Source organism: Sarcophilus harrisii, chromosome 4, assembly GCF_902635505.1.
Source record: "Sarcophilus harrisii chromosome 4, mSarHar1.11, whole genome shotgun sequence".
In the NCBI taxonomy this organism is placed as follows: domain Eukaryota; kingdom Metazoa; phylum Chordata; class Mammalia; order Dasyuromorphia; family Dasyuridae; genus Sarcophilus; species Sarcophilus harrisii.
The window spans coordinates 333,533,185-333,559,326 of record NC_045429.1 but is presented as its reverse complement, the minus strand read 5'-3'; the positions used below and the strand labels follow the sequence as shown (position 1 = coordinate 333,559,326).

At 45.1% G+C, this 26,142-nt stretch overlaps 1 protein-coding gene across 9 annotated transcripts in view; it reads left to right on the top strand.

The window, feature by feature from the left end:
- SRCIN1 (SRC kinase signaling inhibitor 1) overlaps positions 1 to 26,142 on the top strand; it is a 121,046-nt gene that overhangs the window by 55,874 nt on the left and 39,030 nt on the right. Inside the window, exons 2-4 of one of the 9 annotated variants that reach the window (XM_031966151.1) lie at positions 2,504 to 2,805; positions 9,698 to 9,796; positions 21,024 to 21,047. In XM_031966151.1, coding sequence (XP_031822011.1) covers positions 2,504 to 2,805; positions 9,698 to 9,796; positions 21,024 to 21,047 — 425 coding nt within the window. Of the gene's footprint in view, positions 1 to 2,503; positions 2,806 to 9,697; positions 9,797 to 11,995; positions 12,112 to 21,023; positions 21,048 to 26,142 lie in introns of those variants that run through there. The other 8 variants (XM_031966145.1, XM_031966146.1, XM_031966152.1 and 5 more) reach the window with 8 other exon arrangements.

Below are 26,142 nucleotides of genomic sequence, written 5' to 3'. Positions count from 1 at the left end.
CACTGCTACCATCCACTCCTCAGAGACTCGGATCAGATCAGATTGGGGGCTGAGAGATTCCGACTAGATTCGGCCCCTACCATACACCTTCAATTGTCTTTTCCATCCCCACCCCCCCTTCCCTCTCTTCCCTGTGCAGGAAAATAAAAAAATAACTGGTTATGGGGAAGGAGGGGGAAACCTAAGGTTAATACTCTGGGCTCTGCTACTTAGATATTCATTACTTTCCTTCTCTTGAGTCTCAGTTTCCTCATCCATAAAATGGAGGGATTAAATTAGATCATTTCTAAGGATATATTAGTTCTAAATCCCATAATAAATTCAGTGATCTAATTGGACGCACCAGGAGCTAACAATAAGTATAGATTTAATCTAAGCATTGCTAGATTCTTTCTCTAAAAACCTCGTATTCCTTGTGGGTCAGACCAGAAGTCTGGACTGGGGCATGGCTAATGAATGGTGGTTAAGTGAAAGAGGAAGTGAGGGATGGAGAAAACCTGGCTGGGGCCGACTGGCACCAAGCATTCATTAAGGCTTCTAAAAGCAGTCTTCCTTCCTCCTTCCTTCTCCCCCCCCCCCTTTCCTTCCTCCCTTCTTCCTTCCCTCCCTTCCTCTTTCACTCTTTTCCTTTCTTTCTCCCTCACTTTCTTCCTTTCTCACTTTCCCCTTTCTTTTCTCTTTCCCTCCCTTCCCTTTGCTCTCTCTCTTCCTCCCTTTCTTTTGCTTCCCCACTCCAAGGAAGTGGTTCAGAAAATAAGTTTTCCCAGGTAGACATCTCCATTTACTATGTGAAAGAGGGGGTAAGGGAGCACAATGATGGGATATGAGATTGTGCTCATGTCTTGTCTCCTCAAAGATGTTGTAAATTCTCTGAAGGTAGAGGCTAGGTCTTGCAATTCTGGTTTGTTCCTTACAGCAACCAACAAATAGGATCATATGATTTAAGGTCAGAAGGAACCTTGGAAACCTTTGTACAGATGGGGATACTGAGGCTCAGAGACATGACTTGCTTAGATAAAGTAGTAAGTAGATGAGCCAGAATTTGGAATGAGGTGGTCTGATTCCAAATACAGTAATCTTCCCTTACCACACTGGCTCATTAGTACTCAATAAATACTTCTTGATGGATAGATTAGAGACTAGATCATCTGGTTTGGATGTGTTTGGAGGACGAGATAGAGTGGGGTTGAGCCGTGATGGATGTGTGATTACTTATGATTAGAGATCTATGTAAGGCTAAGTAGAACCTGGTGTGAGACGACAAGGCAGAAGTGGGAAGGGAACAGTCTCTGCTGGGCATCTGGGAACTTTACACTGGACACCAAGGCACGGATGGTATGGTAAGAAACAGTGGCTTCTGCTGGAAGGTGGACCTGGGGTGCAGGGGAATGATTGAATTGAGAGGAGTAGGGGGAATATAGTGTCAAAATGGATACTTATTAAAGAGCAGTGGTGGAGTGATGTGTGTGTGTGTGTGTGTGTGTGTGTGTGTGTGTGTGTGTGTGTGAGAGAGAGAGAGAGAGAGAGAGAGAGAGAGAGAGAGAGAGAGAGATAGCCAACCCAACCCTCGGCCTGTTCCTTTTTTTTGTGCTTTCTCCATGTTGTGTGTTCTCCTGTAAGTTCCTACCCTTTGCTCCTAAACAAGGCCAGCCTTGAAGGATGAGATGGGATGGCTCTACATGAAATGAGGGCACTGAGTCTTGAACTGTTCTGTCTGCTTTCTCCTTTCTCACACTGTCCTCTGTCACCAGCCCCTCTCCTGTTTGTCCTTCTGTCTGTCTCTCTCCTTGGGAGGGGGAATGGGTGAGGAAAGGGAGGGGGACTCCACAATCCCTTCCCTGGGAGGCACCCCGATTATTCTGAACTCCTCCTCCTTCTCCTTGAATGTGGCTGGTGAACTTTTCACAGTGCCCTAATCTGATCTCCCCTCATGATCAGGCTAGTTCTATCCCACATCTGGTGAATTAAGGTGAAAGAGCAAAAACAAGATCCAGCCCTAGGGATAGAGCTTGAGAGATGCTTGAAGAAATAACTGACAATTTTCTTTTTTCACCCTTCAGAAGAATTGTTTTTTAATAGATCCCTTTCTGCATTCAGCCCCACCAAGAAAATGGGATGGTGGGAAAAACTATCTCTAGAGTCAGAAGCTCTGGTTTCCAATTCTGCCTATGATGCTTTCTATCCATGTAACTTTGGGCAAGTCACTTAATTCCCCCTTTGCCTCAGTTTCCTCACTCATAAAATAAAGGGATTAGATTGCTTGGCCTTTAAGGTCCTTTTCATTGATCATATTATCCCAAGAAAGAGAGAAGGGAGGAGAAGCTGAAGAAATCCAGCCCTGTTGTTAGGATTCCACTTACTTCCAACATCACCATTGATTTTTTTCTCTACCAAGACTCCTTCCTCCCTTTCCCCTAGCCAGTAAAGGTGGGGAGCATCCAATGGGCCATTTTTGACCCTGCCTGTGCCCTCCTTTTTCTTCCCTTCTCCCTACCCCCTGCAGATCCTGAGCGGAGCAGCCCCCCGATGCTGTCTGCGGATGATGCGGAGTACCCAAGAGAGTACCGGACCCTTGGGGGTGGGGGAAGTGGGGGGAGTGGGGGCCGGCGCTTCTCCAATGTGGGGCTCGTGCACACTTCGGAGAGGAGGCACACTGTGATCGCAGCCCAGAGTCTGGAGGCACTCAGTGGGTTGCAGAAGGCAGATGCAGAGCGCAAGCGAGATGCCTTCATGGACCACCTGAAGAGCAAGTACCCCCAGCATGCCCTTGCCCTCAGAGGCCAGCAGGACCGGCTCCGGGAACAGGTGAGAGGCTGTGCTGGGCATGGATGCTCCAAAGGGGACAAATGCTCTTGTTAGTCTTTGAGCTCCTGGGCTGCTGACCTTTTTCACCCAAGGGTTCCCAAGGGCCACTGATCCTCCAAACTTGAGAGTCTTCCAGAGTTGAACTTTGAGGACTGAGCAGCACCAAGAGACAATTTGGCAGTTGACACTGGAATTACCTCTCAAAGTCCAATTTTGTTGGACTCTTAGGTGCCTGGGAGAAAACTTAATCCTGTTTGCCTTTCCCAGGGAAGAAAGGGAATAGTGGCCTTGGGCTCTGAGGCCTGGTATCCATTAGGGTAGTTCGCTGCCTTGGGAAAAATGCTGTCCTATTCTATATTTTACTTGATGATTATTTGGGATGTAAGTGAAAGGTTGGTTGACACAAGCAAGGCTTTTCAAGGATAGAACCCTCCCTGTCCTCTATACGGCTATGTGGTGGACCGGGTCATGGGCCAAAAACCTCAGCTATCAGATGACCTGATGTCGGAGTTGGAAGAGTTTATGGTTGGCCAGGTGCCTGTTCTGATTCTGGTAACTTTGGACTTTTCAGGCTGAATTGACGTTTTGGAGCTGGGCTTGAAAACCTGAGATGCTTCCATTGTTAGGGATAGGATGAGGGAGTTCTGAGGCTCCTCCCCACCCCTCTTTTCCGTCATCTCTCCACCTTATATGTCCAATGATTCCAGGCAAATGTATTTTTCTCTCTCCCTCCTCTTCAGTTTTATGACTTGTTTATGAGGAAGCCTGGGAAGGAAGGGAAACAGGTTCTCCAACATTAAATCTAACTGGGTAGACATGCATCAAATATAGTGGATCTTGACTCACTTTATGATTCTTGAGAGTCACTGGCATCTGACTTCTTTTATATAGAGAGCCCACCAATTCTTGTCTAGCCCATCTTGGACGCTTCCTTCTTTTTCTTTGTCTTCTCTAGGAAACAGATGTTGACTTTCCAAAGGGGCTTTATTGGCATAAAGGGAAAATAACAATGAAAGTGTATAAAATTATTCAATTATAAAGCAGGAGACAAGTGAAAGTAAGAAATACTAGACTACTAATTGGATGAGCTGTGTTTAAATCGTGGTTCTATTAGTCATTAAACTTGAACAGCCTATCCCCACTCTTTTACTCAGTTACTCTTCCTAAAATAGGGAGGGGGCTAAGTCTGCTTACATTCCCTGATTTTCCCAATATGTCAGTCTAGCTACTGAGGCAGAGGACCTCTGTATCCTCTCTATCTGGTTCCTGTTTAATCTGGATAAAATCCCATTGCATCCTTCCCCTTACTGGAGCAATGCACAACACTTGGTTTTTCCTTTCATCCAGAGGTAGAGCTCTTTCTGGAGCTTCTCCCAGTAAAATAGGCTTATGGACAAAGGTTCCAGTTCCATTGATTGGGTCATAGATGGACTCCATGGGGAAAACTTTTTGCACATTTCTTATAGCCTCTTGTACATAGAATAGTAATCATGTTCATTTCTCTCAAATTGTAAGAAAAAGATCATTTCTTGGAAAACTCAGGAGACTGGGGGTCAGAATTTGAGGGGAAAAATATTCCATGTCTCTAGGGAAGCTTCTTTTTTTTTGTTACTCTGGGAAAATCTCCTTAAGGAGGGAGAAAGGGCCTAGGAAAAGAGCAATCTTGCTTGTCCTTTTTGCCATCAAAAGGATTGTCCTTTAAATTGTTTCTGTATCTCCATACAGGTCATGTATTTCTGAAAAAGAATCTTTCCATCTTGCTAGTAGACAAGTTTTTTCTTGTCTGTTGTCTATAGTCTATAGTCTGACTTGTGACTATAGTTTGGGAGATAATGACATTAGTCTGATATGGTAGTATATCAACTTTTCAGTTCCTTGGGTCTTCTCTTCTGCTTTCTATCCCAGGAAGTCTTCCCTATTATTTGGCATGGAATAATGGAAAGAACAATTGATTTAGATTCAAGGGTTAGGTTCAAATCCTGATTTTTTTGACTTCTAAAAGTGTGTGTCCGAAATCTCTTAATCTCTCCTGGCTTCAGGTTCATCTTATTCCCCACCCCCACTCCCACTATAGTTTTGTCTTTAAAATGGCACTGCCAATTTGTAGTCTTCAGAATTTTGGTTTTCTTATTTGTAAAATAAAGGGAATCAACAAACCCACTAGTTCTTAACCTCCAAACTTTTTTTTTTGGCATGGATCCTCTTGACAGTCCTGGAAAAAATATTTTTAAATATGCAAAATAAAATATATGGGATTAACAAAGAAATCAATCATATAGGAATATAGTTATCAGAATAATTTTTAACCAATTCTTGGATCCCTAGGTTAAAAAACATTGGACTAGATGGTCTTTAAGGTATCTCTTCCACTTCCAACATTATATGACTCCTTTTCACCTAAATATAGGATACATAGTTACCCTAAATCTAGCCTCTCTAAATCTAAGAGCAGCATTTAATCAGCATTAATTACTGGGGTATAGCAATATGTTATTAATGCAATTAACTAATATATCATTAATATATTAATTATCATCACACCAATATATTAATAATAATTATCAATTATATACAATTAGTTGCTTTTATGATTATTTGTATAATGATTAATTATAAATATAGATTTCTATATCCCAATAATTTATATATGCACACAGACATATACATACACATATTTCCATGTATGTCATATGTATATACATACACTTTAAATATGTACCTACATAGATATGTGTGTGTATATGTATGTGTGTATGTATATATATATATATATATATATATATATAAATATATATATATCCTTTTGATGAGAGATCTCATTTTAAAGGATGCTGCTTACATTCTGTGGTTGTGTATATTCAGAGCAATACCACATGTCAGTTAGACTCAAGGAGAGTTGCTGAGCTGGCTTAGAGACTGCTGCCCTGGCATATGGTCTGGGAAGGGATGAGGAGTCCATCGACTAATGACCTTTTTCCTACCCCACCCCCAACTAAGTATCCTGGACTCTCTCAGTCCTGCCAATGCTTGATATTCCCCATTATACTTGTAATCTTGACTAGATGACAGGCAGATAAAAGGTACTGGATTGTCCCAGCTACCTCATATTCATACCAGATAGCACAATCATGTTTGTCAATCTCTCAGCTCACCTGGTAGTCAGACTTTAAGTTGTGTTGGAAGAATATGGATGAAGGAGATGGCAGTGTCAAATTTCAGTGTCATTCATTCATGTGTTTATTTGCTCCTCCATTCTGTCTTTCAAAAAGTATTTATTGAGCACCCAAAGATATCAAGAGCCTATTCCAATGGGCAGTTTGGTGTCATGGATGGAGACTCATCCATGGAATACCTGGGGTCAGATCCTGCCTCTGACACATAGTGGTGGTGAGATCCTGGGCAAATCACTTCATTACCTAGGCAACACTAAAATTATAATTTCCAGAGAAGGTGCTGACTTACAGTAGGAGAGGGAATTTTCCCACTAGGGAATTCCATATACCAAGGAAGTCAAAAGTCCCAATCCTATGCTAATCTAGGTCCTGAACCAGAGCTTGAGAGAATTTCAAAGATGAATGAATGAGACCTGATCTCTGCCGTGGTGGCACTTAAGTCTAGTTGGGAAGAAAAGGCTAACCCCATAAGAAAAAACCAAGTAGACCACATTGAGAGGTATGTGACCAGATGCCAGGATGAGGGGCAGGAAGAACGGGATGTACATATGCAGAGAAGAGAGAAGTACCTGGGGGGAGGAATGGGTTAATGGAGTATAATGGGAAGACCCCAGGATAGAAATCAAGGATTCTTTCCTTTTTCTGTGACCAACGTACTTAGTGACCTAGACATTCTTTCTCTGAGCCTCAGTTTCCTTATTATTAGAGTTAGCTAGGTGATAATCCATAGTTCCCAAGCCTGGCACTTTATTTCTGTTTGATTCCATTTTCTCAACTGTAAAATGGGCATAAAAACCACCTATCCTAGCAGTATTGTTGAGGATCAAATGAGATAATATTTGTAAAATGTTTAGCACAATACTTGGCACATAATAAATGCTATTTAACTGCTTATTCCTTTCCCTGTCCCCCATCTCTAAGTGAGAGGGTTGATTTGGAAGATTCTCAAAGGTTTCTTCCACCTGTGATCTTCTGTGAATGTGGTTAAAGAAGGGGGAGGAAGCTAGTTGGCACAGTAGATAGACTGCTGGCCTAGAGGAAGGAAGCCCTGGGTCCAAATCTGGCCTCAGACCTAGCTGTATTGTTCAACTCCCAATTGCCTTCCCCCAAAAAATATTTTTTTAAAAAGAAGGTGGGATTTAGTTTGAGCCATGGAAGGGATAGATGGGATTAAGCCAAGTGATGAGAAACTGTGAGTGTGTTCTTGGAGGTGAGTATGAACATAGCATGTAAAGGCCCACATGAGCTGGAGTAGAAAGGTCACATGAAAGTGTATTAAGAATAACCTGGATTGGTTTAATTATCAGGCTTTTGAACAGGGGGTGGAGGAAGGGCTCTTCATTAGGACACTGAGGCAGGAATCCAAGAGAGCCTCTATGAGTATGGTGGTCAGGAGAATGAAGAGCAGGAGAAAGATGGAAGACACATTCCAAAGAAAAAGTTGAACTTGGTGATGGATGGGTCCGAAGAGATGAGGGGTGGGAGTAGGGCATTTTGGACAAGACCTGTAATTCCACTGGTATTGGGAACTCTTGATTTAAAAAAAAAAAAAAAAAAAAAAAAAGGCCTATCGATGTAGATCGGCAACTACGGTGCAATTTCTAGTCATAGAGATAGGTTCCTGATAGATTAAGTGATTTCCCCAGGATCACACGGACAGATGGGTAGGTATCAAGGTATTATTTGAACCTGGGTCTTCCAAATTCTGTCACTGGCTCTTTAGTCACTATAGCATGCTACTTCTCCCCGTTGATAATAAGGAATAATTAAGAAAAAAGAATAATTTAGGATGTCTGACATTTTGAATCTGGGTGACTTGGGTGGCCCCATCCTTGGAAACAGGAAAATTGTGGGAAGGGGAAACAATGATGGTTTTAGCTTGGGGCATATTGAATTTGAGTAGGTGGCAGAATGGTTAATCCAACTCCTATGTAGCTCAATGTACTGGACTTTGGGGTACTAAGACAAAAAGAAGCTGTCTCTACCTTTGAAGAGTACATTCCGCTTGGGCATGCAATATATAAAACAATTCAGCACAAGAGATAGGAGGGAGAGAAATTTAGGAGAGCATCAGGAAGGCATTGCATGAAAGTTGGCAATTTAAGAGGCAGAAAGGCAATGTTCTAATTCTAAGAGACTAAGGCAAAGGGGGAGTACATTCCAGGTATGTGTGTGGGTGGGAGGTGTAAGAAGCCAGGAGGGTTGGAGATAAAATGCTTGGTTCAAGAAACCACAAGTTAGCTAGTTCAGTGGAATGAAAAGCCATATATAAGACAAGAGAAACTTATGCCATCCCAAGGAATTTACAATTTATCCTAGAAACAGTAGGGAACCATTGATGACTCTTGAACAAGAGTGACAGGGCCATACTTGAACATTAGGAAGATTATTTTGACAGTTACATGAGGATGGATTACAAGTGGGAAATGATGGAAGCAGGGAGACCCATGGGGAGGCTATTTTAATAACCCAAGTGAAAGGTGGTAAAGATTTGAATGAGTGGGAGTATATAGACTGATGAATGGGAAAGGTATCAGGAAGGTTGAATCAACAAGAATTGACAATTGTAGGAGCAAGAAAAATTGTCAACCTAGATAACTGTAAAGATGGTGCCTTTAACAGAAATCAGAAACTTTTGAGAAGGGGTAGGCTTAAGGGGAAAATGCATTTCTTTTTGGACATAGTTTTCGATTGGGATAGGTCATACAGATGGAGCTGTCCAACAGGTAGTAATAAATGCAGGACTGGGTTTCATGAAAGAGATGAAGGGTGGTCATATTGATTTGGGAATCACCTGCTTTAAGGTAATGATTCAATCCGTGAGAGCTGATGAGATCAGCAAGAGAGAGGCTTAGAGGTGAGAAAGAAGGTGTAGGAAGAGAAAATGAGAGGATGCAGGGCAGAGCCTTGGGGAACATCGATTCTTAGGGGGCAGGAGATGGATGATAATTTAGCAAATGAAACTGAAAAGGAACAGCCAGACAAGTTGGAGTAGAACAGGGAGAAAAATGTCACAAATGCTGAGGGAGGAGAGTGTATCCAGGGGAGGGGGTGGTTAATAGTGTCAAAAGCTGCTGAGATGCTAAGAAGAATGACTGCAAAAAGGCCGTCAGATGTAGCAGGCAAAAGATCATTGGTAACCTTGGAGAAAAAGATAAATTGCTTAGAGAATAGAGCATTTGGGTCAGAAGCCAGATTGCAAGATGTCTAACTAGAGATATCCTGAAGGCATATTGAACTTGACCCTGGGAAAGAAGTCAAGACTAGAGATATAATTTAAAAGTCATCATCATAGATATGAAAATTGAAAGGATGAAATATAATCAGTTAAAAAGAAATAGTGAAGAGGAAGAAGGACAGCAGAGAATGTGAAATGCTGCAGAGAAGATGGGGGCTAAGGAAAGACTTTGGACAATGAGGAAAACATTAGAAACCTGCTTTTAAGAGAACAGTTTCTTTATATTGGAGAGAATTAAAGGAGGGGATGAGTGATAAGATAATGAGCCCCCACCTTAAGATTTATTTGTAGATAAGAATTAATGTTTTAGAATTGGGTATTAATCTGATGAACTTTTTGATATATCTGCTAAGAACTGCCCCTTCCTATTCCTTGATTTCTAGTCCCCAATCCCTTGGGCCTCATTCTCTCTTGCCCTCCATCCCAGGAGGCCCTCCCCCCCCACTCCCCCTAACGGGGTGTCCCCCCTTCACACACACAGGTTGGCGGCTGGACAGTGGACCACGTGTGTCTCCTCAGTTCCCTCTGCTCCCACCTTCATGGCGACTCTGCCCCCACTGTGGCTGGCCAGCCTGCCCAGGTGAGTTCACCACCATCCCAATCCCATAGACCTGGGCAGGCAGGGAAAGGGAGCCAGGGTAGAAAGGGCAGGGGAGGGGGTACACACCTATACAAATGTTGAGGGTGGGGGAGGAAAAAGAATGTTCCCAGTTTCAAGTATGAGTCCTTCCTAGGTGGGTTTTGCTGTGAGAGGGATGTCATTTGATACTCTATTAAGAATAAACTGGTTTAGAGGAATTTTTATACTACTTTTCCTTCCCAATCTTTGATACTTCCCCATCAGGCACACTTTTCCTTCCCTTCCTGCCCCTCTCAGGTTATATCGTTCCCTCCCCTCATCCTGAGCATGTTTGTCCCTCTCCCTTGGTATCCACAGTATCAGGAAAGACAATCTGATGGCTTACTTCTATCCCTCCTGTTACGGTGGATTATTTCTTGAAGTTTTACAACAAAGATTCTGGTACTTTGCCACTCTTTCAAATTTCATTTTCCCCTTCCTCATTTGGCCTTCAGTTACCCATTTCACAAAGTGGATTTCATTTTAGGTGGAGATGTCTGAGTTTATGCAGGCAATGGGATGAAAGAAGGAGGTTATGGAATATGGCATTGGGGATATAAACTTCTGACCTCATTGAATTTGGGATTCTGTCTCTTAGGGAAGAGAGAAAAAACGTCCCTCAACCCCACAATCCCAACCATTTTAGAGACCACTTTGGGTACCTTGACAGTGAGGGTCAGGATGACTGTGAGAGAGAATGAAAGCTCAGGAATGTGTCATGTAAAGTCCCTTCCTCTCCCAATCTCCATCCTAAAGCATCTTTTAAAATAATAGCTTTTTGTTCTTCAAAATATGGGGAAAGATAGTTTTCAACATTCACCCCTACAAAACCTTATTCCAAATTTTTCCTCCCTCTGTTCCCATACCCCTTCCCCTAGACAGCAAGTAAACCAATATAGGTAAAATATATGTAATTCTTCTAAACGTATTTCCATCACCCTGAAGCATCTTTCTCCACAAGACAAAGTAGAAAGATGCTTGGGTTTCTGTGAGATGGGAAATAGTAATTTTGTTTTCACTCCATTATGTTCTGGACTATTGTTACTTTAATCTACATCTGTGAAGAGGGCCAGCATAGACAGAGGCTTTAAATCTAACTTTGTCCTCCCACCAAAACTTACTATATGACGGGAATGTTAATGCTTGGTAGCCCACAGATTTACCTGCAAAAATAATTTGATTGATTCCCTGAAGATAAGGATTTTGTGGAGCTGTGGAATGGGTGGATGAGTTGGGGAAGGGATGGATTATCTAACCCCTGAGGTCTCCCAGTTCTGAGATTCTGGGAGAGAAGTTTGGAATCTTACGTCACACAGTGAGTGACTCACAGGGAGTGGAAGGCAGCTGCAAAAGGGTGCTCTTGGGTTGTTATTTTGCTATAAAAAAATGGCCAGTAAATAGCCAGCGGTAAAGAACCTCTGTCAGTACTTAATATTCAGTGTTCAGGTCTCTCTTATCCTGTCCAGCCCTTCCCTGTCCTGCTAGTTTCTGCCGTCGGCAGCTCAGGTTCAGAGAAGTTCAGCAATTAACCCAGAGTCGCACAGCAAAATCAGGAGCAGGTGGGAACTGTAACTAGGTGTCTCTTCAGGGCTAGGGCCTGTTGCGGAAGCACAAGGAGTAGCAGGACCTTACCTAGACTAGGGGGTGGAGGGGAGCCCCCACCCGAGGGCTGGATGAGAGGGGAGGGCCTTTCCTTAGGAATGAGAGTCTCCCCGATTTCTCCCAAAGCATGGGGGAGGGGGGCTGGCAGGAAGGGAGAGCAAAGGTGTCGGAGGAAGCAGCCCTGAGATGTCCTGCAGCCCTTCCCCCGCGGCTTTCCAGCCTCCCTCCCCCGGCCGCAGCCCGAGTCCCAGGGGACTGGCGATGGGGCGGCCTCGGGCCCCGGGCTGCAGATCGGGTGTCCGAGCCGCAGGCGGCAGGGGCAGCCTCAGCAGCAGCAGCAGCGGCGGCGGGGCCGCGCGGGCGGGGCCGCGCCCGGGGGCGGGGAGGAGGAGGCGCGGAGGCAGGGGAGATGTGCGCGGTGGCGCGCTGCACGGAGCCAGGTGGAGTCGCGGTTACCGGGGCGACCAGGGCCCGGGCCGGCTCCGCGGCGGCGGCGGCGGCTCGTCTCGCATTGCAGCAAAGGGCAGCGGCGGCTGCGGAGGCGGCCGGGGGCGGGGAGAGCCAGGGTGGGTGGGAGCTCAGGAGCCGGCAGGGGCCAGCCCCCCTGCCCAGCCCCGCTCGATTGCCCCCCTGGGGCCTGGCCCGGGCCCGAGCGGACACACCTGTGGCCGCAGGTAAGCTGGAGAAGGAGGTGCCGCCGCGGGGCGCAGGGGAGGCGGGCTCCCCGGCAGGAGTCGGGGGGAGCGGGTGCTGTCTGCAGCGGGGCCGCATCCCCGCCCCCTGCGCTCTCCCCCGAGGATGCAGCTCCCGAGGGCGCGGCGGCCCCTCCCCCCAACTTCAAGGAGTCATGACCTTCCGCAGACTGGGTCGGGCACCCCCTCCCTCGCGCGTGTGGGGTACCTGGGCGCCTCCTAAGTCTCCGGGGGAGGGAGGCCTCCTGGGGAACCCATGTGGATTTGCTCACCTGAGGGTGTGTGTGTGTGTGTGGTGGGATGGAGGTGCGGGTTTGCATGTGCCTTTGTGTGTTGTGCGTGTCTGTCTGTATGTGTGCATGCATGTATGTTTTTGTGCATACTCCTGTCTGCATATACCTGCCTATGTTAGAGCTTACATGTGGCTCCCTGTAACCTTACTTGTTAATGTGAGAGTTTACGTGCAGGTGAGGTGAACCATTATGTTTGTGAGGATGACAGGGGAGCCTCCCCCAGAGAATAACGGTTTAATTTAGGACAGTCAGTCTATTGCTCTTCCCCTGAGATTCCCCATCTACCTGTCATGGGGCGGGTGGGGGAGGGTGTAATTACCCCTCTTCCACTTGGACCCTAAGTCCCTGTGAGGCTCAAGGGCGGCTCTCCAGACCACCAGGCAATTCTCCAGCCCCTTTGACATATACGATCTATCATTTATCCCTATGCTTTCCAATGGAGAGGTCTCTGGGTGAGGGTCTACTCCTTGTGCCTAGCAAGGCTGAGAGGCAGTGAGTCCCTTTACTGTTGGTTGCTGTCGGCTCAGGCAGAGATTTTTTGGGGGTACCCTTAGCTAACAAGGAAAGAAAGGGTTAACTCTAGACCCCCGGGGGGAGGGAGATGCTCTTGGCCTGGCTAGATTGGCTGAGGGCTGAGGAATAGCTCTGTCCAAGTTTTGCTCCTGGGAGAAGCTGTCAACATGGTCCCCATCCCTGGCTGGAAATTCTGCCCCTTGTTCTATCACCCCAGGCACTCCATAAGCAGCTGTCATTGTGGCACGGGTTTGGCATCCATCTTGTCCTTCCAGGGCACACTGCCAGTTTGGTCTCTGTTCCTGGGAGGCCCTGCCTCTGTGGGCAGTTTCATTGGACAGGAGATATTTATTTCTCTCCCCACTGTTTACCCCCCCCTCACTGAAGGGGGTGGGATGGTAGATTCTGACACCTCTTTGAGTGTAGGGAGAGAAAGCAAACCCTTTGGTATTGATTATCAATTTGAACTGGGAGCCGCGTCTCTTGGGATGCTTTCCCAATAGCTATTCAGTTTCCTGTTGATTTCATAAATACTTTGAGATCTTTGAAGGAAGAAGCCTCATAGAGCTAAATTTTGTTGGGAGTGTTGGTGAAAGGAACATCCAAGATTCCCCAGTCTATGTCTCCTTTGGCATCCTGGCTCCTTTTGGTCCCATGTAGTTAATGCAGTAGGAATAACTGAGGCTAGAAAATAAGAAGTTTTGGTTGTGTGGAAGGGTTATTGGTTGCTTGATTAGAATCTTTCCCCCAATAAACCTTGAAGAATGAACTTATTCTCTTCTCTCTCTACCCTACCTCCCCCCCACACATGCAGTAATACTAGATCAGGTTAATTTATTCAACAACTTATTTCATACCTAGTATCTATATGAGGGATGAAGGATCAGAATGGATAAGGGTGTCATGTCAGATGACATGAGAGAGGGAAAAAAAAAAGACAGAAATAGACATCCACTAAGAAAGTGGGAGGCAGAGGACTCAGGAGTTTGTAGCCCCAGCCTCCTATTTAGCTTAGTTTTCTAGGTCTAGAAAGTTTTTCTTCCATCTTTAGCTAGTGTTTGATCACTAGCCACTCCTCTGGCACCAATTACTCTGTGCTAGACTGAGGAATTCACAAATAATTATAGCTAGTACTTTAAGATTTGCATAGTGCTCTATATGTATTCCTCATTTGATCCCCACAGCAACTCTGGAAGGTAGGCATTATCATTATCCCCATTCTACAGCTCTAACTGAGACTAGCAGAGGTGATGTAATTTTTTCCAGGATCACCCAGCTGGAAAATGTCAAGAATTTGAACTCAGGCCTTCTTGACTTCAAGTATAGTACTCTTTGTCTAAAAGGGGGCTAGCTATATGGTAACCTTCCCTACTTCTCTGCTGTTGATCGGATGGTAAGAGAATTCACAGCCATACTCTGAGAAAGCCAGCTGAATGAACTGAAGATGCTTAATCTGAAAAGAGAAGATCTAGAGGGGACATGATCATTGTCTTTATGATTTTGAAGTGTTATCTTGTGAATTTTGCTGTTTGGTCATTTTAGTTCTGTCTAAGTCCAAACCATTTGGGGTTTTCTTGGCAGAGATACTGGAGTAGTTTACCATTTCCTTCTCTAGTTTATCAGACATGAGGCAAAAAGGGTTAAGTGATTTGCCCAGGGTCACTCAGTTAGTGGTTTGCTATCTCCTTCTCCAGCTCATTTTACATATGAGGAAATTGAGGCAATCAGTCAAGTGATTTGCCCAGGGTCGCACAGATACTAAGTGTCTTCCTGACCAGGTACTCTATTCACTTTGCAACCTAACTGCCCTATCTTGTGGAAGAGGAATTTTTACAATGAAGAGAATAGTGGGTAGAAATTTCAGGCAGACAGATTTCAGCTTGATATGAAAACAAACTTCCCAGCAATTAGAATTATCTAAATGTGGAATGGGTTGCTTCAGAAGGTGGTAGATTCCTGGCTGCATGGCCTTGGTCAAGTTACTTAATCAAGATTGTCTAAAAAAAAAAAACCCGATAATTTTCCATCCTGAAGTCTTTAATAGGGGTAACCACATACTGAGGATATTGGTTCTCTGTTAAGACTTGAACTGTATCTTGGTAAAATGTGCTGGAGAAGTATTGAGGCAATTGACTATTGGTGGCTCTGTGTGTGTGTGTGTGTGTGTGTGTGTGTGTGTGTGTGGTGTGTGTGTGTGTGAGAGAGAGAGAGAGAATGACACAGAGAGACAGAGAGAGGAGATGAGGATATTGGTTCTCTGTTAAGACTTGAACTGTATCTTGGTAAAATGTGCTGGAGAAGTATTGAGGCAATTGACTATTGGTGGCTGTGTGTGTGTGTGTGTGTGTGTGTGTGTGTGTGTGTGTGGTGTGTGTGTGTGTGAGAGAGAGAGAGACAGAGAGAGAGAGAGAGAGAGAGAGAGAGAGAGAGAGAGAGACAGACAGAGAGACACAGAGAGACAGAGAGAGGAGAGAGTTTTTCTAGAATCTTTTTGGAAAGTTGGCTCAGATTTCTACAGCTCAGATACTAGATGGGGAAGGGAGTTACTTGCTAGGATTTGGGGTGTTGGGGAGGGAGAGTGGCTTCTGAGTGGCCATCTCTGTGGTGAGGAGGTGGAGTCTAAGGGTAGAAGCCTTCATTGCCCTGACATCACCTCGTCTTCTTTGCAACAAGCCAGATCCCAGTGTGGCATCCGGTGAATACCATGCTTTTCCTCGGACACTGGAAGGGGAGTTGTGATCACTGTGTGAGATGATAGTGTTTCTACTTGGGGAACAGCACTTATACAGTTGAGAGACAAAGTAATCACTCTGCCTGATAGTTTCTTTTGCTCTTTAATTTAACTTCTCCACTTGAAATAAGGGAGAGAAACTGACCAGAGGTAGAATAACTGATATAGGAATAGGTAATAGGAAGGGTGAGAAACCACTGATATATCAGGAGTCAGGCAACTTAGTGGAAAGAGTATTGGAGTTAGGAAAACCTGGGTTTGAATCTCTGACACTAGCTAAGCCCATTGTCCCATCTGTAAAATGGGTCTGATAATACTTATAGCATCCATCTTCTAGGGTCCAAAAAACATAATCGAAGTGAAATACTATATATAGCAATGTCTGCCGTTGTTATTGCTAGTATTATGGCAGCAAGACACAATGTATGGGCATCTAAACACCTGGGTTCATATTTCAATTTCACTACTTACTAGCTGTGGGACATTGACCAAGTTATTGCCTCAACTGTCCAAAGCAAGAATAAGGTCCTGCTTGCTTCACCTGTTAGGATCAATTGAGATAATGGGCATGAAATGATTTTCACCATCAAAGTCCTCTTTGCAAAGGTGAGGAGTTATGGTGGGATCTAACCTAGTGCCCCCTCTTAGGAGGTGCTCTGCCAGTAGTTGCTGAATGGATGTTCTTCTGCCTTTGATGCTGACTGGATGGCTGGTATAGATTGGGAGATATGAGGTGGCCCAGGTGAGAGAGGGGAGAGAATAGTGAGTGACTCCCAGTGGGGAAACATGGGGTGGTATTACAGGATAGAGGCACACAAATTTTAGCTCTGCCTCCCATCAGGGCCAAGCCCCTTGTTTCTTGTCATGGGAGGTCAGGGAAAAGGTATATTGAGATACTCTGACTTCGGTACTTTGACCTCCCCATCCCACCCACCATGCCCCACCTCACTGCCCGGTTTCTTACCTGTTCACCTTATTTCTGTTAGATCATAAATATGGGACAGTGGCTGAGGTAGCCGAGGGACTGTGACTTAGGCGGAAGTGGTAAAAAGGTTCTTCCTTGTATGATCATGTGTGTCTGTGGTATGTTTGTGTTTCTAGGACTCAGTGTGGGTATATACAAGAGTGTTTGTGAGGGAATGGCTGGGAAGGACTTGGAGGTCTTTGAGTGCCTCCATGTGTAAGCATTTGAATGTTAGTACCTCTTTGTGTAATTAGAGAGAAGAGAGAGGAGAGGAAAGAAGAGGAGAGAAGGGATGGGAAAGGAGGGAGGAGAGAGAGGGGAGAAAGGGAGAACACAAAAGTGTATTTGAGGGAAGGTGAAGCTTGCTGATGTTTGATGTCAGGATGGATCTGGTATAGGGCGGTACGTGCCAGGCTGTGGATGTGCCAAGGTGGGGGTCCAAAGTCGTGGTTGTGTTGGGAGAAAGAAGCTTGACCTCCTCTGTAGAGCCTTCTATCATTGCTCACTTCGGGGGTATGACTCCCATTGCAATCATCCTAATGCCCTCTGCCAGCCTGTGCTCTCTGCTGCTCTTCCCCCTCCCTGTGCCACAAGCAACAGGGGCAGAACTGCACTCACTTACCTTGTCCATTTTGCTTATGGGTTCCCCTGGAATAGTCACCATGGATGGGGACGATCTTATCCTGCCCTGTTTTGACCAGCTTTCCAGAAAAGGAAAGCAGGTGGTATTCTGACTCCTCCCTCTCAGCCTCCCCTCAAAAACCTTATCACCATTTTTTACTCCATTCAGCATTAATGTTTGAGGTCTTCAAGGGGGGAAAAGACTGAGGCTAAAACAAGGAGAAAGGGGAACCCTCAAAATAGGCTTATGGGATTGCCTGAAGAGCTCCCTCCCACCCCGTGCCTGCAGGCCATGTGACTACCCCATCTGGAGCATCTGCCTTGCCCCAGGGTTTGGGCTGTGCCTCTTGGTGCCTACCAGGTTTCCAAGGGGGTAGCATGTTGTTCTGATTTAGGCTTGGCTCCACTGTACTTTTCCTGTCATTCCCTTTGCAGTGGTACAGGTATTTTAGAAAGTGTGTCACCTCTTGAAACCCACCATGGCTCTGGGATCACATCCTTCCCTCCACCTTTTTTCTCTGCTGTCACTGCCCCTGGGCTTTGTGAGAGAATCCCAGTGAGCACCGTCTTCATTCTGGCCATGTCAACCACCCCTTCCTCAAAGCCTTTGCCATCTGTAGCCCTTCCTCCCCCTGCTGGGCAGATTTTGTTGAGGCTGGCACAGATTGGCAGGATGCCCTCTGTCTTGTCAAGAGCCCTCTCCCTTCCTGGGCACCATTCATCTGGACTAGAGTTCCTAATTCTTGGGTTGGAACTGGTCTCCATAGAGCAGGGTTCTTAACCTTTTGTTTCTTGGACCTTTTGGGTTCTGGGCAAAAACCTCCTTTGAGAATAACTTTTTTAAATGCACAAAATAAAAGGTATAAGATTACAAAATCAAACAATCATATTAAAATAGTTACCCAAATCTTAAAACAAAAACAAGTTCATGGACCCCAGGTTATAAACCCTTGTTATAGAGGATCCCCCGAATTTCTGAGAAACTATCTGTCCTGTCAAGCTCCAGAGTCCATGGGGACCTTGATCCCTAACCATTAGTGAATAACACTGCCATTCTCTCAGTCAGCCAGGCTCAAAGTCACGAAGTCATCTTTGATGCACTCTCCTTCACACCTGTCTTCTGTTTACTTGTCAAATTCTGTCAGTTCTACTTCTGCCTCATCCCTCTGAACCACCCCCTCCTCTTCCTTCTTGGCTGAAGCCCTCATTATCTCTCTGTGGACAGCTTCCTAATGGGACTCTGCTTCCAATTTCTCCTTGGGAGGAAAGAAAGTGTTTTGGCCAAGACACCTGAGTGCAAGTGTTTAGGCTCTCTTGTATCCTAAAGCTTGGGGGTATTCATGGTTGTGGCTTTCAGAAGCCTTGGCTTTGAAACCTAGCTCCTATACTTAATAGCTGTGTGAACGTGAATAAGTCAATTAGCCTCATGTAGAAAATGAGAGTGGTAATATTGGCAGATATGTGTGTGTGTGTGTGTGTGTGTGTGTGTGTGTATGTAGTGCTTTTTTAAATTGGAGAATACAGTCTACAAGCAGAACAGCTGTAAAAGTCATGTGTTGAATTTATTACATACCTTTTTTTTTTAAGCAAGTTATATGGAATGGAGATTCACAATTTCAAACACAATCTTTTTTTTTTTTTTTTAATATGGGACTTATCATTTTTTTTGAAGCATTTAAGTTCAGAATGAAATAAATTTAACAAAAAATTGTAAGACTCTATATTTTAAGGTGTCAATGTCACGAGAGGTCATGGTATAGTTTTCAGGTGTCAAACAGGACCCACAATACTCCCTCATACAGCCAGAATTAGATTAAAAAATAATTGGGAAATATTTAACAAGATAAAATATAATAGGTTATAAGTAATGTTATTATGTGGTTTTCTAAGTCACCATGGGGCCCAAAGGGATTTTTATGTTTGGATTAGTGCCTCCATTTCTTTGTTTTTCTTTCATTTTCTTTCTGTTTTATTTATTTATATTTATTTTCCCCCAGTTATGTGTAAAAACAATAATTAACATTCATTTTTAAAACTTTAAATTTCAGATTCTCTCCCTTCCTCAACTCCCCCGCCCCCATTAAGATGCAAACAATTCAATATAGGTTATAATGACCTCCATTTCTATTAGAGTTTGGCCATCCCTCTATGTGACCTGCTGCAGAATAGGGTACTGATCTGCATTAGTAGAGGGCATCTCCCCATTGGAAATTCGTTCCCTTTCCTAGTGAAATCACAGATTTCGTCTAAAAATAAAGTCGTCTGCTGCCAGAAATTGTTCTGAGGGATTTTCTCTGTGCTGCTGCATTAAATCTTGGATAGAGAAGAAGAGGGGTAGAGACAAGGGGAGTCAGGCCAGAGCTCTTCTCCTCATCTCAGGAAGTTAAGATTTACTTTCTTCTTTTCTCTCTAACTACTGCTGAGTTAGTTTAGACCTCCCATTATCTCTTTACTTGTCTCTTTAAAAAAAATTTTAAATAGCTCTTTATTTTCAAAATATATGCAAAGATAGTTTTCAACATTCATCCTTGCAAAACCCTGTGTTCCAAATTGTTCTCCCTCCCTCCCCTTTCCTCCCCCCTAGATAGCAATTTATTGGTCTTATAATCTACCAATTCTTGGCTTCTAGGCTCTTCCCCTTCAATCCACCCTGGTCAGTTTTCCTAGTGAGCAGGTATGTCCATGTCCCTCTCCCGAATAGACTGTTGTTCAGCCTTCATTCTCGAGGCAGTAGCTCTCCATTCTCTCTCCTCTGCTCTACCTAGTAAGAGCCTCCTTGTCTTTCCAGACCAAACTCAAAAGCCATCTCTTCCATGAAGCTTTCCCTGATCATCCCCATGGGTCAGAAGTGCTCTATTTATTCATTGTACCACTCACAAAATCCTTATTGGGCAGCTAGGGCTGGACCTGGAGCCAGGGCAACCTGAGTTCTTAACCAGGCCTCTGACAGGATTGTGCTGACCATGGGACCCTAGAAAGGTCATTTAGCTGACCTGAGTTTCCTTTTCTGCAAAACAGGAATAATGATTACATCTACCTCCCAAAGTTGCTGTATATGTCAAGTCACATAACGCATATATATGTAAAGGACTATGTAAATGTCAACAATTGTGATTACTGTGCATTCCACTGTGTACTGTACTTAAGTATCCATATATCATCTCCTTTAGAGTCAGGAAGATCAGTTCAAATCCACTTACTAGTTGTATGACTCTGTTTGCCTCAGTTTCCTCATCTGTAAAATGGGGATAATAACAACACCTACCTCCCAGGTGAAGCTCCAGTGTCACAGTAAATGCTACAGAAACATTAGCTGCTATTTTATTGTAAGTGTCTGCCATTCGGGGACTGTTATATATATATATATATATATATATATATATATATATATATATATATATATATATCTGCATCCCTAGTGTTAATGGCCTTGTACAGTGAGTACTCAGCAGATTTTGCAGTTGAGTGAATGAATGAATCTCCGGGGCTTGGATGGCTGCAGGCCTGCCGACCTGGGCCTGGCACCTCCTCCTACTGTGCCTCCTGGTCCTGAGCTACCTTGGAACATCTCTGACCTCTCCAAGAGTCCCCATCCTCTCTGCTCAGGCCAGGTCAGCTGGCCAGGTCAAAGTAGCAAGCAGCCAGCTCAAGGATAGAGCTCCCTGAGCAGTGTATGGGCTGGTGGGCCAACTGTGGCATCCTGAGGGTTTCCAGGGTTTCTCATCCTCCATCCCAGCCCCTACATAACCCTCTTTTCTCTTATTTCTGTCAGCAGCCCAACTACTGGAGTTTTAAGGTCAGTGTATCCGCTATTTTTCGCTTCTGTGATATTTGCATGTGCTTATTTCTCATCTTGCTCCCACTACACACATGTTCTGTGTGTCTCTGTGTCTGCACGGGCATCTCCCGGGGGCAGGGGGTGGTGGGCCATGGGGAGGCTGCTGCTTCTGCTGTTGCTTTTGTTGTTGGGGAGCACCTGGGCACCCGCCGTGACTTGTGGGAGCCGGGGCAAAGCGGTCACTCGATAGTGGGTATTTTGGAATACAATCCTCCTTCCTAGAAAAAGACCCTCCTGGTTGCTGAAGAAACATCAGGGGAGGAGGAGGAAAGACAGGTAACACTCATTCAGTTGCACTTTGGGCCTCTTTTTCCTGTCTTCCAAAAGAGCCCACATCTGCTGAGGAAGGGAAAGGCAGCCTCATCTCTGCTGTCACCAACCCCTACCCAGCCTCCGGGGTATCTAGATTTCCCCAGTCTCCTGCCTTAACTAGGCTGGATATAAGTACTTTTCTTTCTCTAATCCCACTGAGATGCTATTGAGTTAAAAATAAAACTTTACTGGGTAATTTGTTGGGAGTTGGGGAGGGAAGAGGAAGGAAGAAGGGATCGGATCTGTGATTTCATTGGTTAGGGAGCTTCCAGGGAGAAGTGTCTCCTACCCAAGCCAATTAGCCCCTTGTCAGAAACTTATAGAGAGCTGCCTTAGCTGGGTTTTTGGGAGAGAAAGTAGCACCAGGCAAAATTAGACTCAAAGCAAAGGCTCTGCAAAGGCAGAGTTCTTCACTCAGAGGGGAAGGGAGGAAGTAAGATTCGGACCTGTTGCACAGACTGCAGCTCATCTTCATCTCGCTTATTTTTTGTTTTAAAATGTGTACTGCTAGCCTACATTTTAACACTTCACCTTCATTTCTGAATTATCCCCCTCCTTCCCTACTTGGCAAACCATCTCTTCTACTAGAGAATAAAGCTGAAAGGGAAGGGGGAAATGCAGTTCAGGAAAACCAACCAGCAACATTAACCCCATAACACCCCATTATAAGGCTACATCATTCTTTGGGCCTGGCCTGCATCCAGGTTTTCCTGCACCCATTTGGGGTAAGGGGTGAGAGGCTTGTCTGGGGGAGGGAGGAGATAAGCTACTTCTTGACTACTTGGAGGTGGAGGACTGGACCATATGTTGAGGTTCCCTATGCCCTTTACTTCAGTTAGCAAGAGATCTTGTCCCTGCAGGAGACCTTTAGCCATCTTCCATTCTCATCCTGGTTGGCTTTGCTGCCTATTACAGGGCCCTAGACTTTAGTCATTCAGCCTGATTTGGTGTGTTTGGCAAGGATTTGGATGCCATGAATGGAGTGCAGGTTCTGTCCAGCTTGAGGATGACACGGGCTGGGGACCTGCTTCATGGCCAGCTAGATGGTGCAGTGAGTAGAGCATAAGGAATCGGGAAGACTCATGACCTTGAATTCAAATCCAGCCTCAGACATGTACTAGCTGTGCAATTCTGGGCAAGTCACTTCATTGTGTTTGCTTCAGCTTTCTCAGTTTTAAATATGAACTAGAGAAAACCCCATATGGGGTCAGGAAGAGCAGAACACGACTGAAATGACTGAATAACAACAAAAGCCTTTGCTATAGATTCCCTTTGTGGGGTTCATCTCCTTCCTTCTCCATCTCCTCCAGCACTTAGAAGTAGACTGCATGACAGGGCTTGGGGAAATTGCTGTCCATTGTCCCTTTAATGCTAACCCCAGGCTTCTGAATTTCAGGTTATATCCCCAAAACAAAGGCCAGGATTTCCCCTTTTCTCTCTCACTCCAGGTGGGAAGTCCTTTCTGACTGTCCACTTCCTTCCTTCTCTTCCCAGGGCTGGGAAGAGGGTTAAAAGAAATGGTCTTGGGGAATCTGACTCACGGGAGAATGTCAGGTTTGAGGAGGCAATGAGATGAGGAAGAGATTAAAAGGATGTTTCTTCCTATAAGGTCACAAACTGCCAAGGATGCTTAGCAGTCCCACGCCTGCTCTGGTGGCTCCCTACCCTTCTCCCCTCAGAGTCCTCTGCTCTATGGCCCTCTCTCTGTTCCTTGCTTGTTTCCAGAAGTCTCCAGCTGGCCAAAATGCTGCCGGCTAGGTTTGGGTGACTCCTGCAGCTGGAGGCTAAGCCAGGCTCTTCATGTTTGCAAGCCTCCCTTCATCTGCCTTGAATTCCACAGTTCTTTGTCCTCCCTTGCCCAGCAACTACTGACCTTTTCAGTTGCCTGGCAACCCAAGCCCAGGCACCATGCTGGCTCCCTCTGCCACTGGGAGACTTCCACCCTATTGGCCCTGGAGACTGGATTTGAAGGGATGAGGGACATTGGGCACATTGGTGCTCCCTGTCTGCCATACTGACACTGAGTTTCAGGGGCACCGGAGCATGATTGATGCATGGTTCCTATGTCTCAAAAGGAGATAGACTTCCAGGGATCCATCATTTGTTGGGGCTGAGAGTTGAGACTCTTGGGTTCCTTCCTGTGGTGGTTCTAACGGGTCTGGCTTTCCTGCCCACCTCCCTCTACCCTTTCTCTTGACACTTTGAGATCCTAGAACTGATTTCTCCTTTCCCCTCATCCCATCCTGGGGTAGCTTGGAGGTATGCATTCCAAGCAGTTAGCCCAGCTGGTAGAGGACCCCTTCATTATCAGGGCCAAAAGAATTGGAACATTAATCTCTTTAATGTGAAGATGGAAATTAATTTGGTGTTAATTAAAATGGAGTGGGAGGGAGGAGCCCTAGGAAGGAAAGATACAGATAGATACTGGCATTGATGTTGGCTTTTAATTCAGCTCCAACATCTGGGAACAAAGTGAGGAACTCTGACTTTGGATGTCAGAATGTCCCTTTCTTGTCACTAGTCAGGAGGAGGGTGTCCATACATGTTTAACCCTGGATCTCTGCTTTTACTTAAACCTATTGGCTTTGGGAGACCAAACATTGCCTGTCTCAAAAAAGATTTAGACTTGGAAGGATTTAGAGATGATGCAGTCCAGTCTGGCTGCTGCAGTGGATAGAGCTTTGGGCCTGAGGTCAGAAAAACGAGTTCAAATGCAACTTCAGATGCTAGATGTGCAACACTAGGCAAGTCACTTTTTCTTGCCTTAAACTACTACAGAAGGAAATGGTGAACCACTCAGTATCTTTGGCAAGAAAATCCTATGGAGAGTTGTTTCACAGAGTCATAAAGGTTTGCATAGGACCTAGTGACTAGACGGCAACAAAAGTCCAGTCCCCACATTGTATAAAGAGTCTGAGATCCAGAGAAGAGAGATTAGGATCAGAGCAAGATTTCCAAACCAGATTTTTACATCAGATCTAGTCCTCACTGTGATCTGGCCAAGGTGGGGATAGGGAGAGACAGATTCTTGGAGACAGAAAGAGAAACAGAGAGACAGAGACACACACCCACATACATGTGGGGAGGGAGAGACAGAGACAGAGAGAGACAGAAACAGAGAGATAGAAATTGACAAAAAGAAAAGAGAGAGACAGGGGAAAAAGGAGAGAAAAGGAGAGACACAAAAAGAAACATACAGAGAAAACAGAGACAGAAGAACACAAAGAACAGCAAGCAGACATAGAGACAGACACAGAAAGACAGACATAGAAAAAGGGGAGAGAAAAGGAGAGATACACAGAGAGAAAGAGAGAAAGAAAACAGAGAGAAAGACAGAAAAAAGAAGGAAAAGAAAAGAAGAGGCACACAGAGAAAAAACAAAGATAGAGAGAGGGCAGAGGGGGAGGGAAGAAAGGAAGGAAAGAGGGAAGGAGGAAGGGACATAGAAACATGGGGATTTGCAGACTATTAAACTTTGCAAGATAAAACAAAGATGGGAGAGAGAGAGAAGGATGAGGAGGAAGAAGAAGAAGACACACAGAAACAGAGATGGAGGCAGAGACAGAGAAAAAGAAATAGGGAGTGAGGGAGGAGGGAGAGAGACAGAGAATGTTAAAATTTGCAATATGATATCAATATGGGGGGAGAGACAGACAAGAGATTGAGAGAGAGAGGGAGGGAAGGAGGGAGATAGAGACATGGGGAAGCAGAGACTGTTAAACTTTGCAAGATTATACAAAGATGGGGGTAAAGAGAAACAGAGAAAGAGAGTCAGAGACAGACAGGCAGAGACAGAGACAGATAGGAAGGGGAGAGAAAGAGAGGTGGAGAGACTGAGAGACAGAGCCAGTGAGTGAGAAGGGGGGAGGAAGGGCAGTCCTGGCAGCAGCCGGAGGACTCCCTTTCTACCATCCAGCAGGCATGTGTATGGCTTATGGTGGCAAGAGCTGGCTCGTGCAACACAAGAATATGAATATGCATGGGGTAGGAAGGTGACTTCCACTGATTCCCATTTAAACAAGTCCTGAAACTGGGGACTGGGTGGCTCTTAAACTGACAGAAGGGAAAAGAGGAAGAGGAGAGAAAGAAGAGGGTTTGTGTTCTGGGTGCAATTTTGACCTGGCATCCAGCCTTCTTCTCTCCCTCCCCCACTCCAGCCCTGTGACATCACAGGTGCAGAATGTACCCCAAACACCAAACCCTCTTCTCAGCTCTAACGAGGAGAAGTGATCTTCATGGTGGCTTAATTAACGTCTGGAGCTAATGCTCCAATTTACAGGACGGTTAATTTCCCCTCCTAATAGATCCATTGTTGGTGTTTGTTTTGAGTTTAAAATAGCAGGGTGGCCACTTGTTCGGGTTTCAGTGATTTCTCTACTGTCTCCAAGGGTCTCAGAGGATATGTTCTTTCTGAAGCCCATGCTTTCCACCCTCAACTCAAATGGGGCTCAGAGATCTTACGTCATTTTCTCAAGGTCACACAGTACATCTGGGATCTGTGGTACTGATTGAAAAGGCCATCTTTTGTTGTTGGGGGTAGATGAGTGAGAGACTGAGTATAAATGGAGTGGAGGCATTTGAGCAGTGGAAAGAAAACATTACAGGAGAAATAAAAGCTAAGTCTGAAACCAGGTCCTGGGTTCAAATCCCACACTTGAAGATTGCTGTGTGATCATGGGCAAGTTACTTAACTTCTCAGAGTCTCAGTTTCCTCTTCTGTAAAATGAAAGATATGGATAAG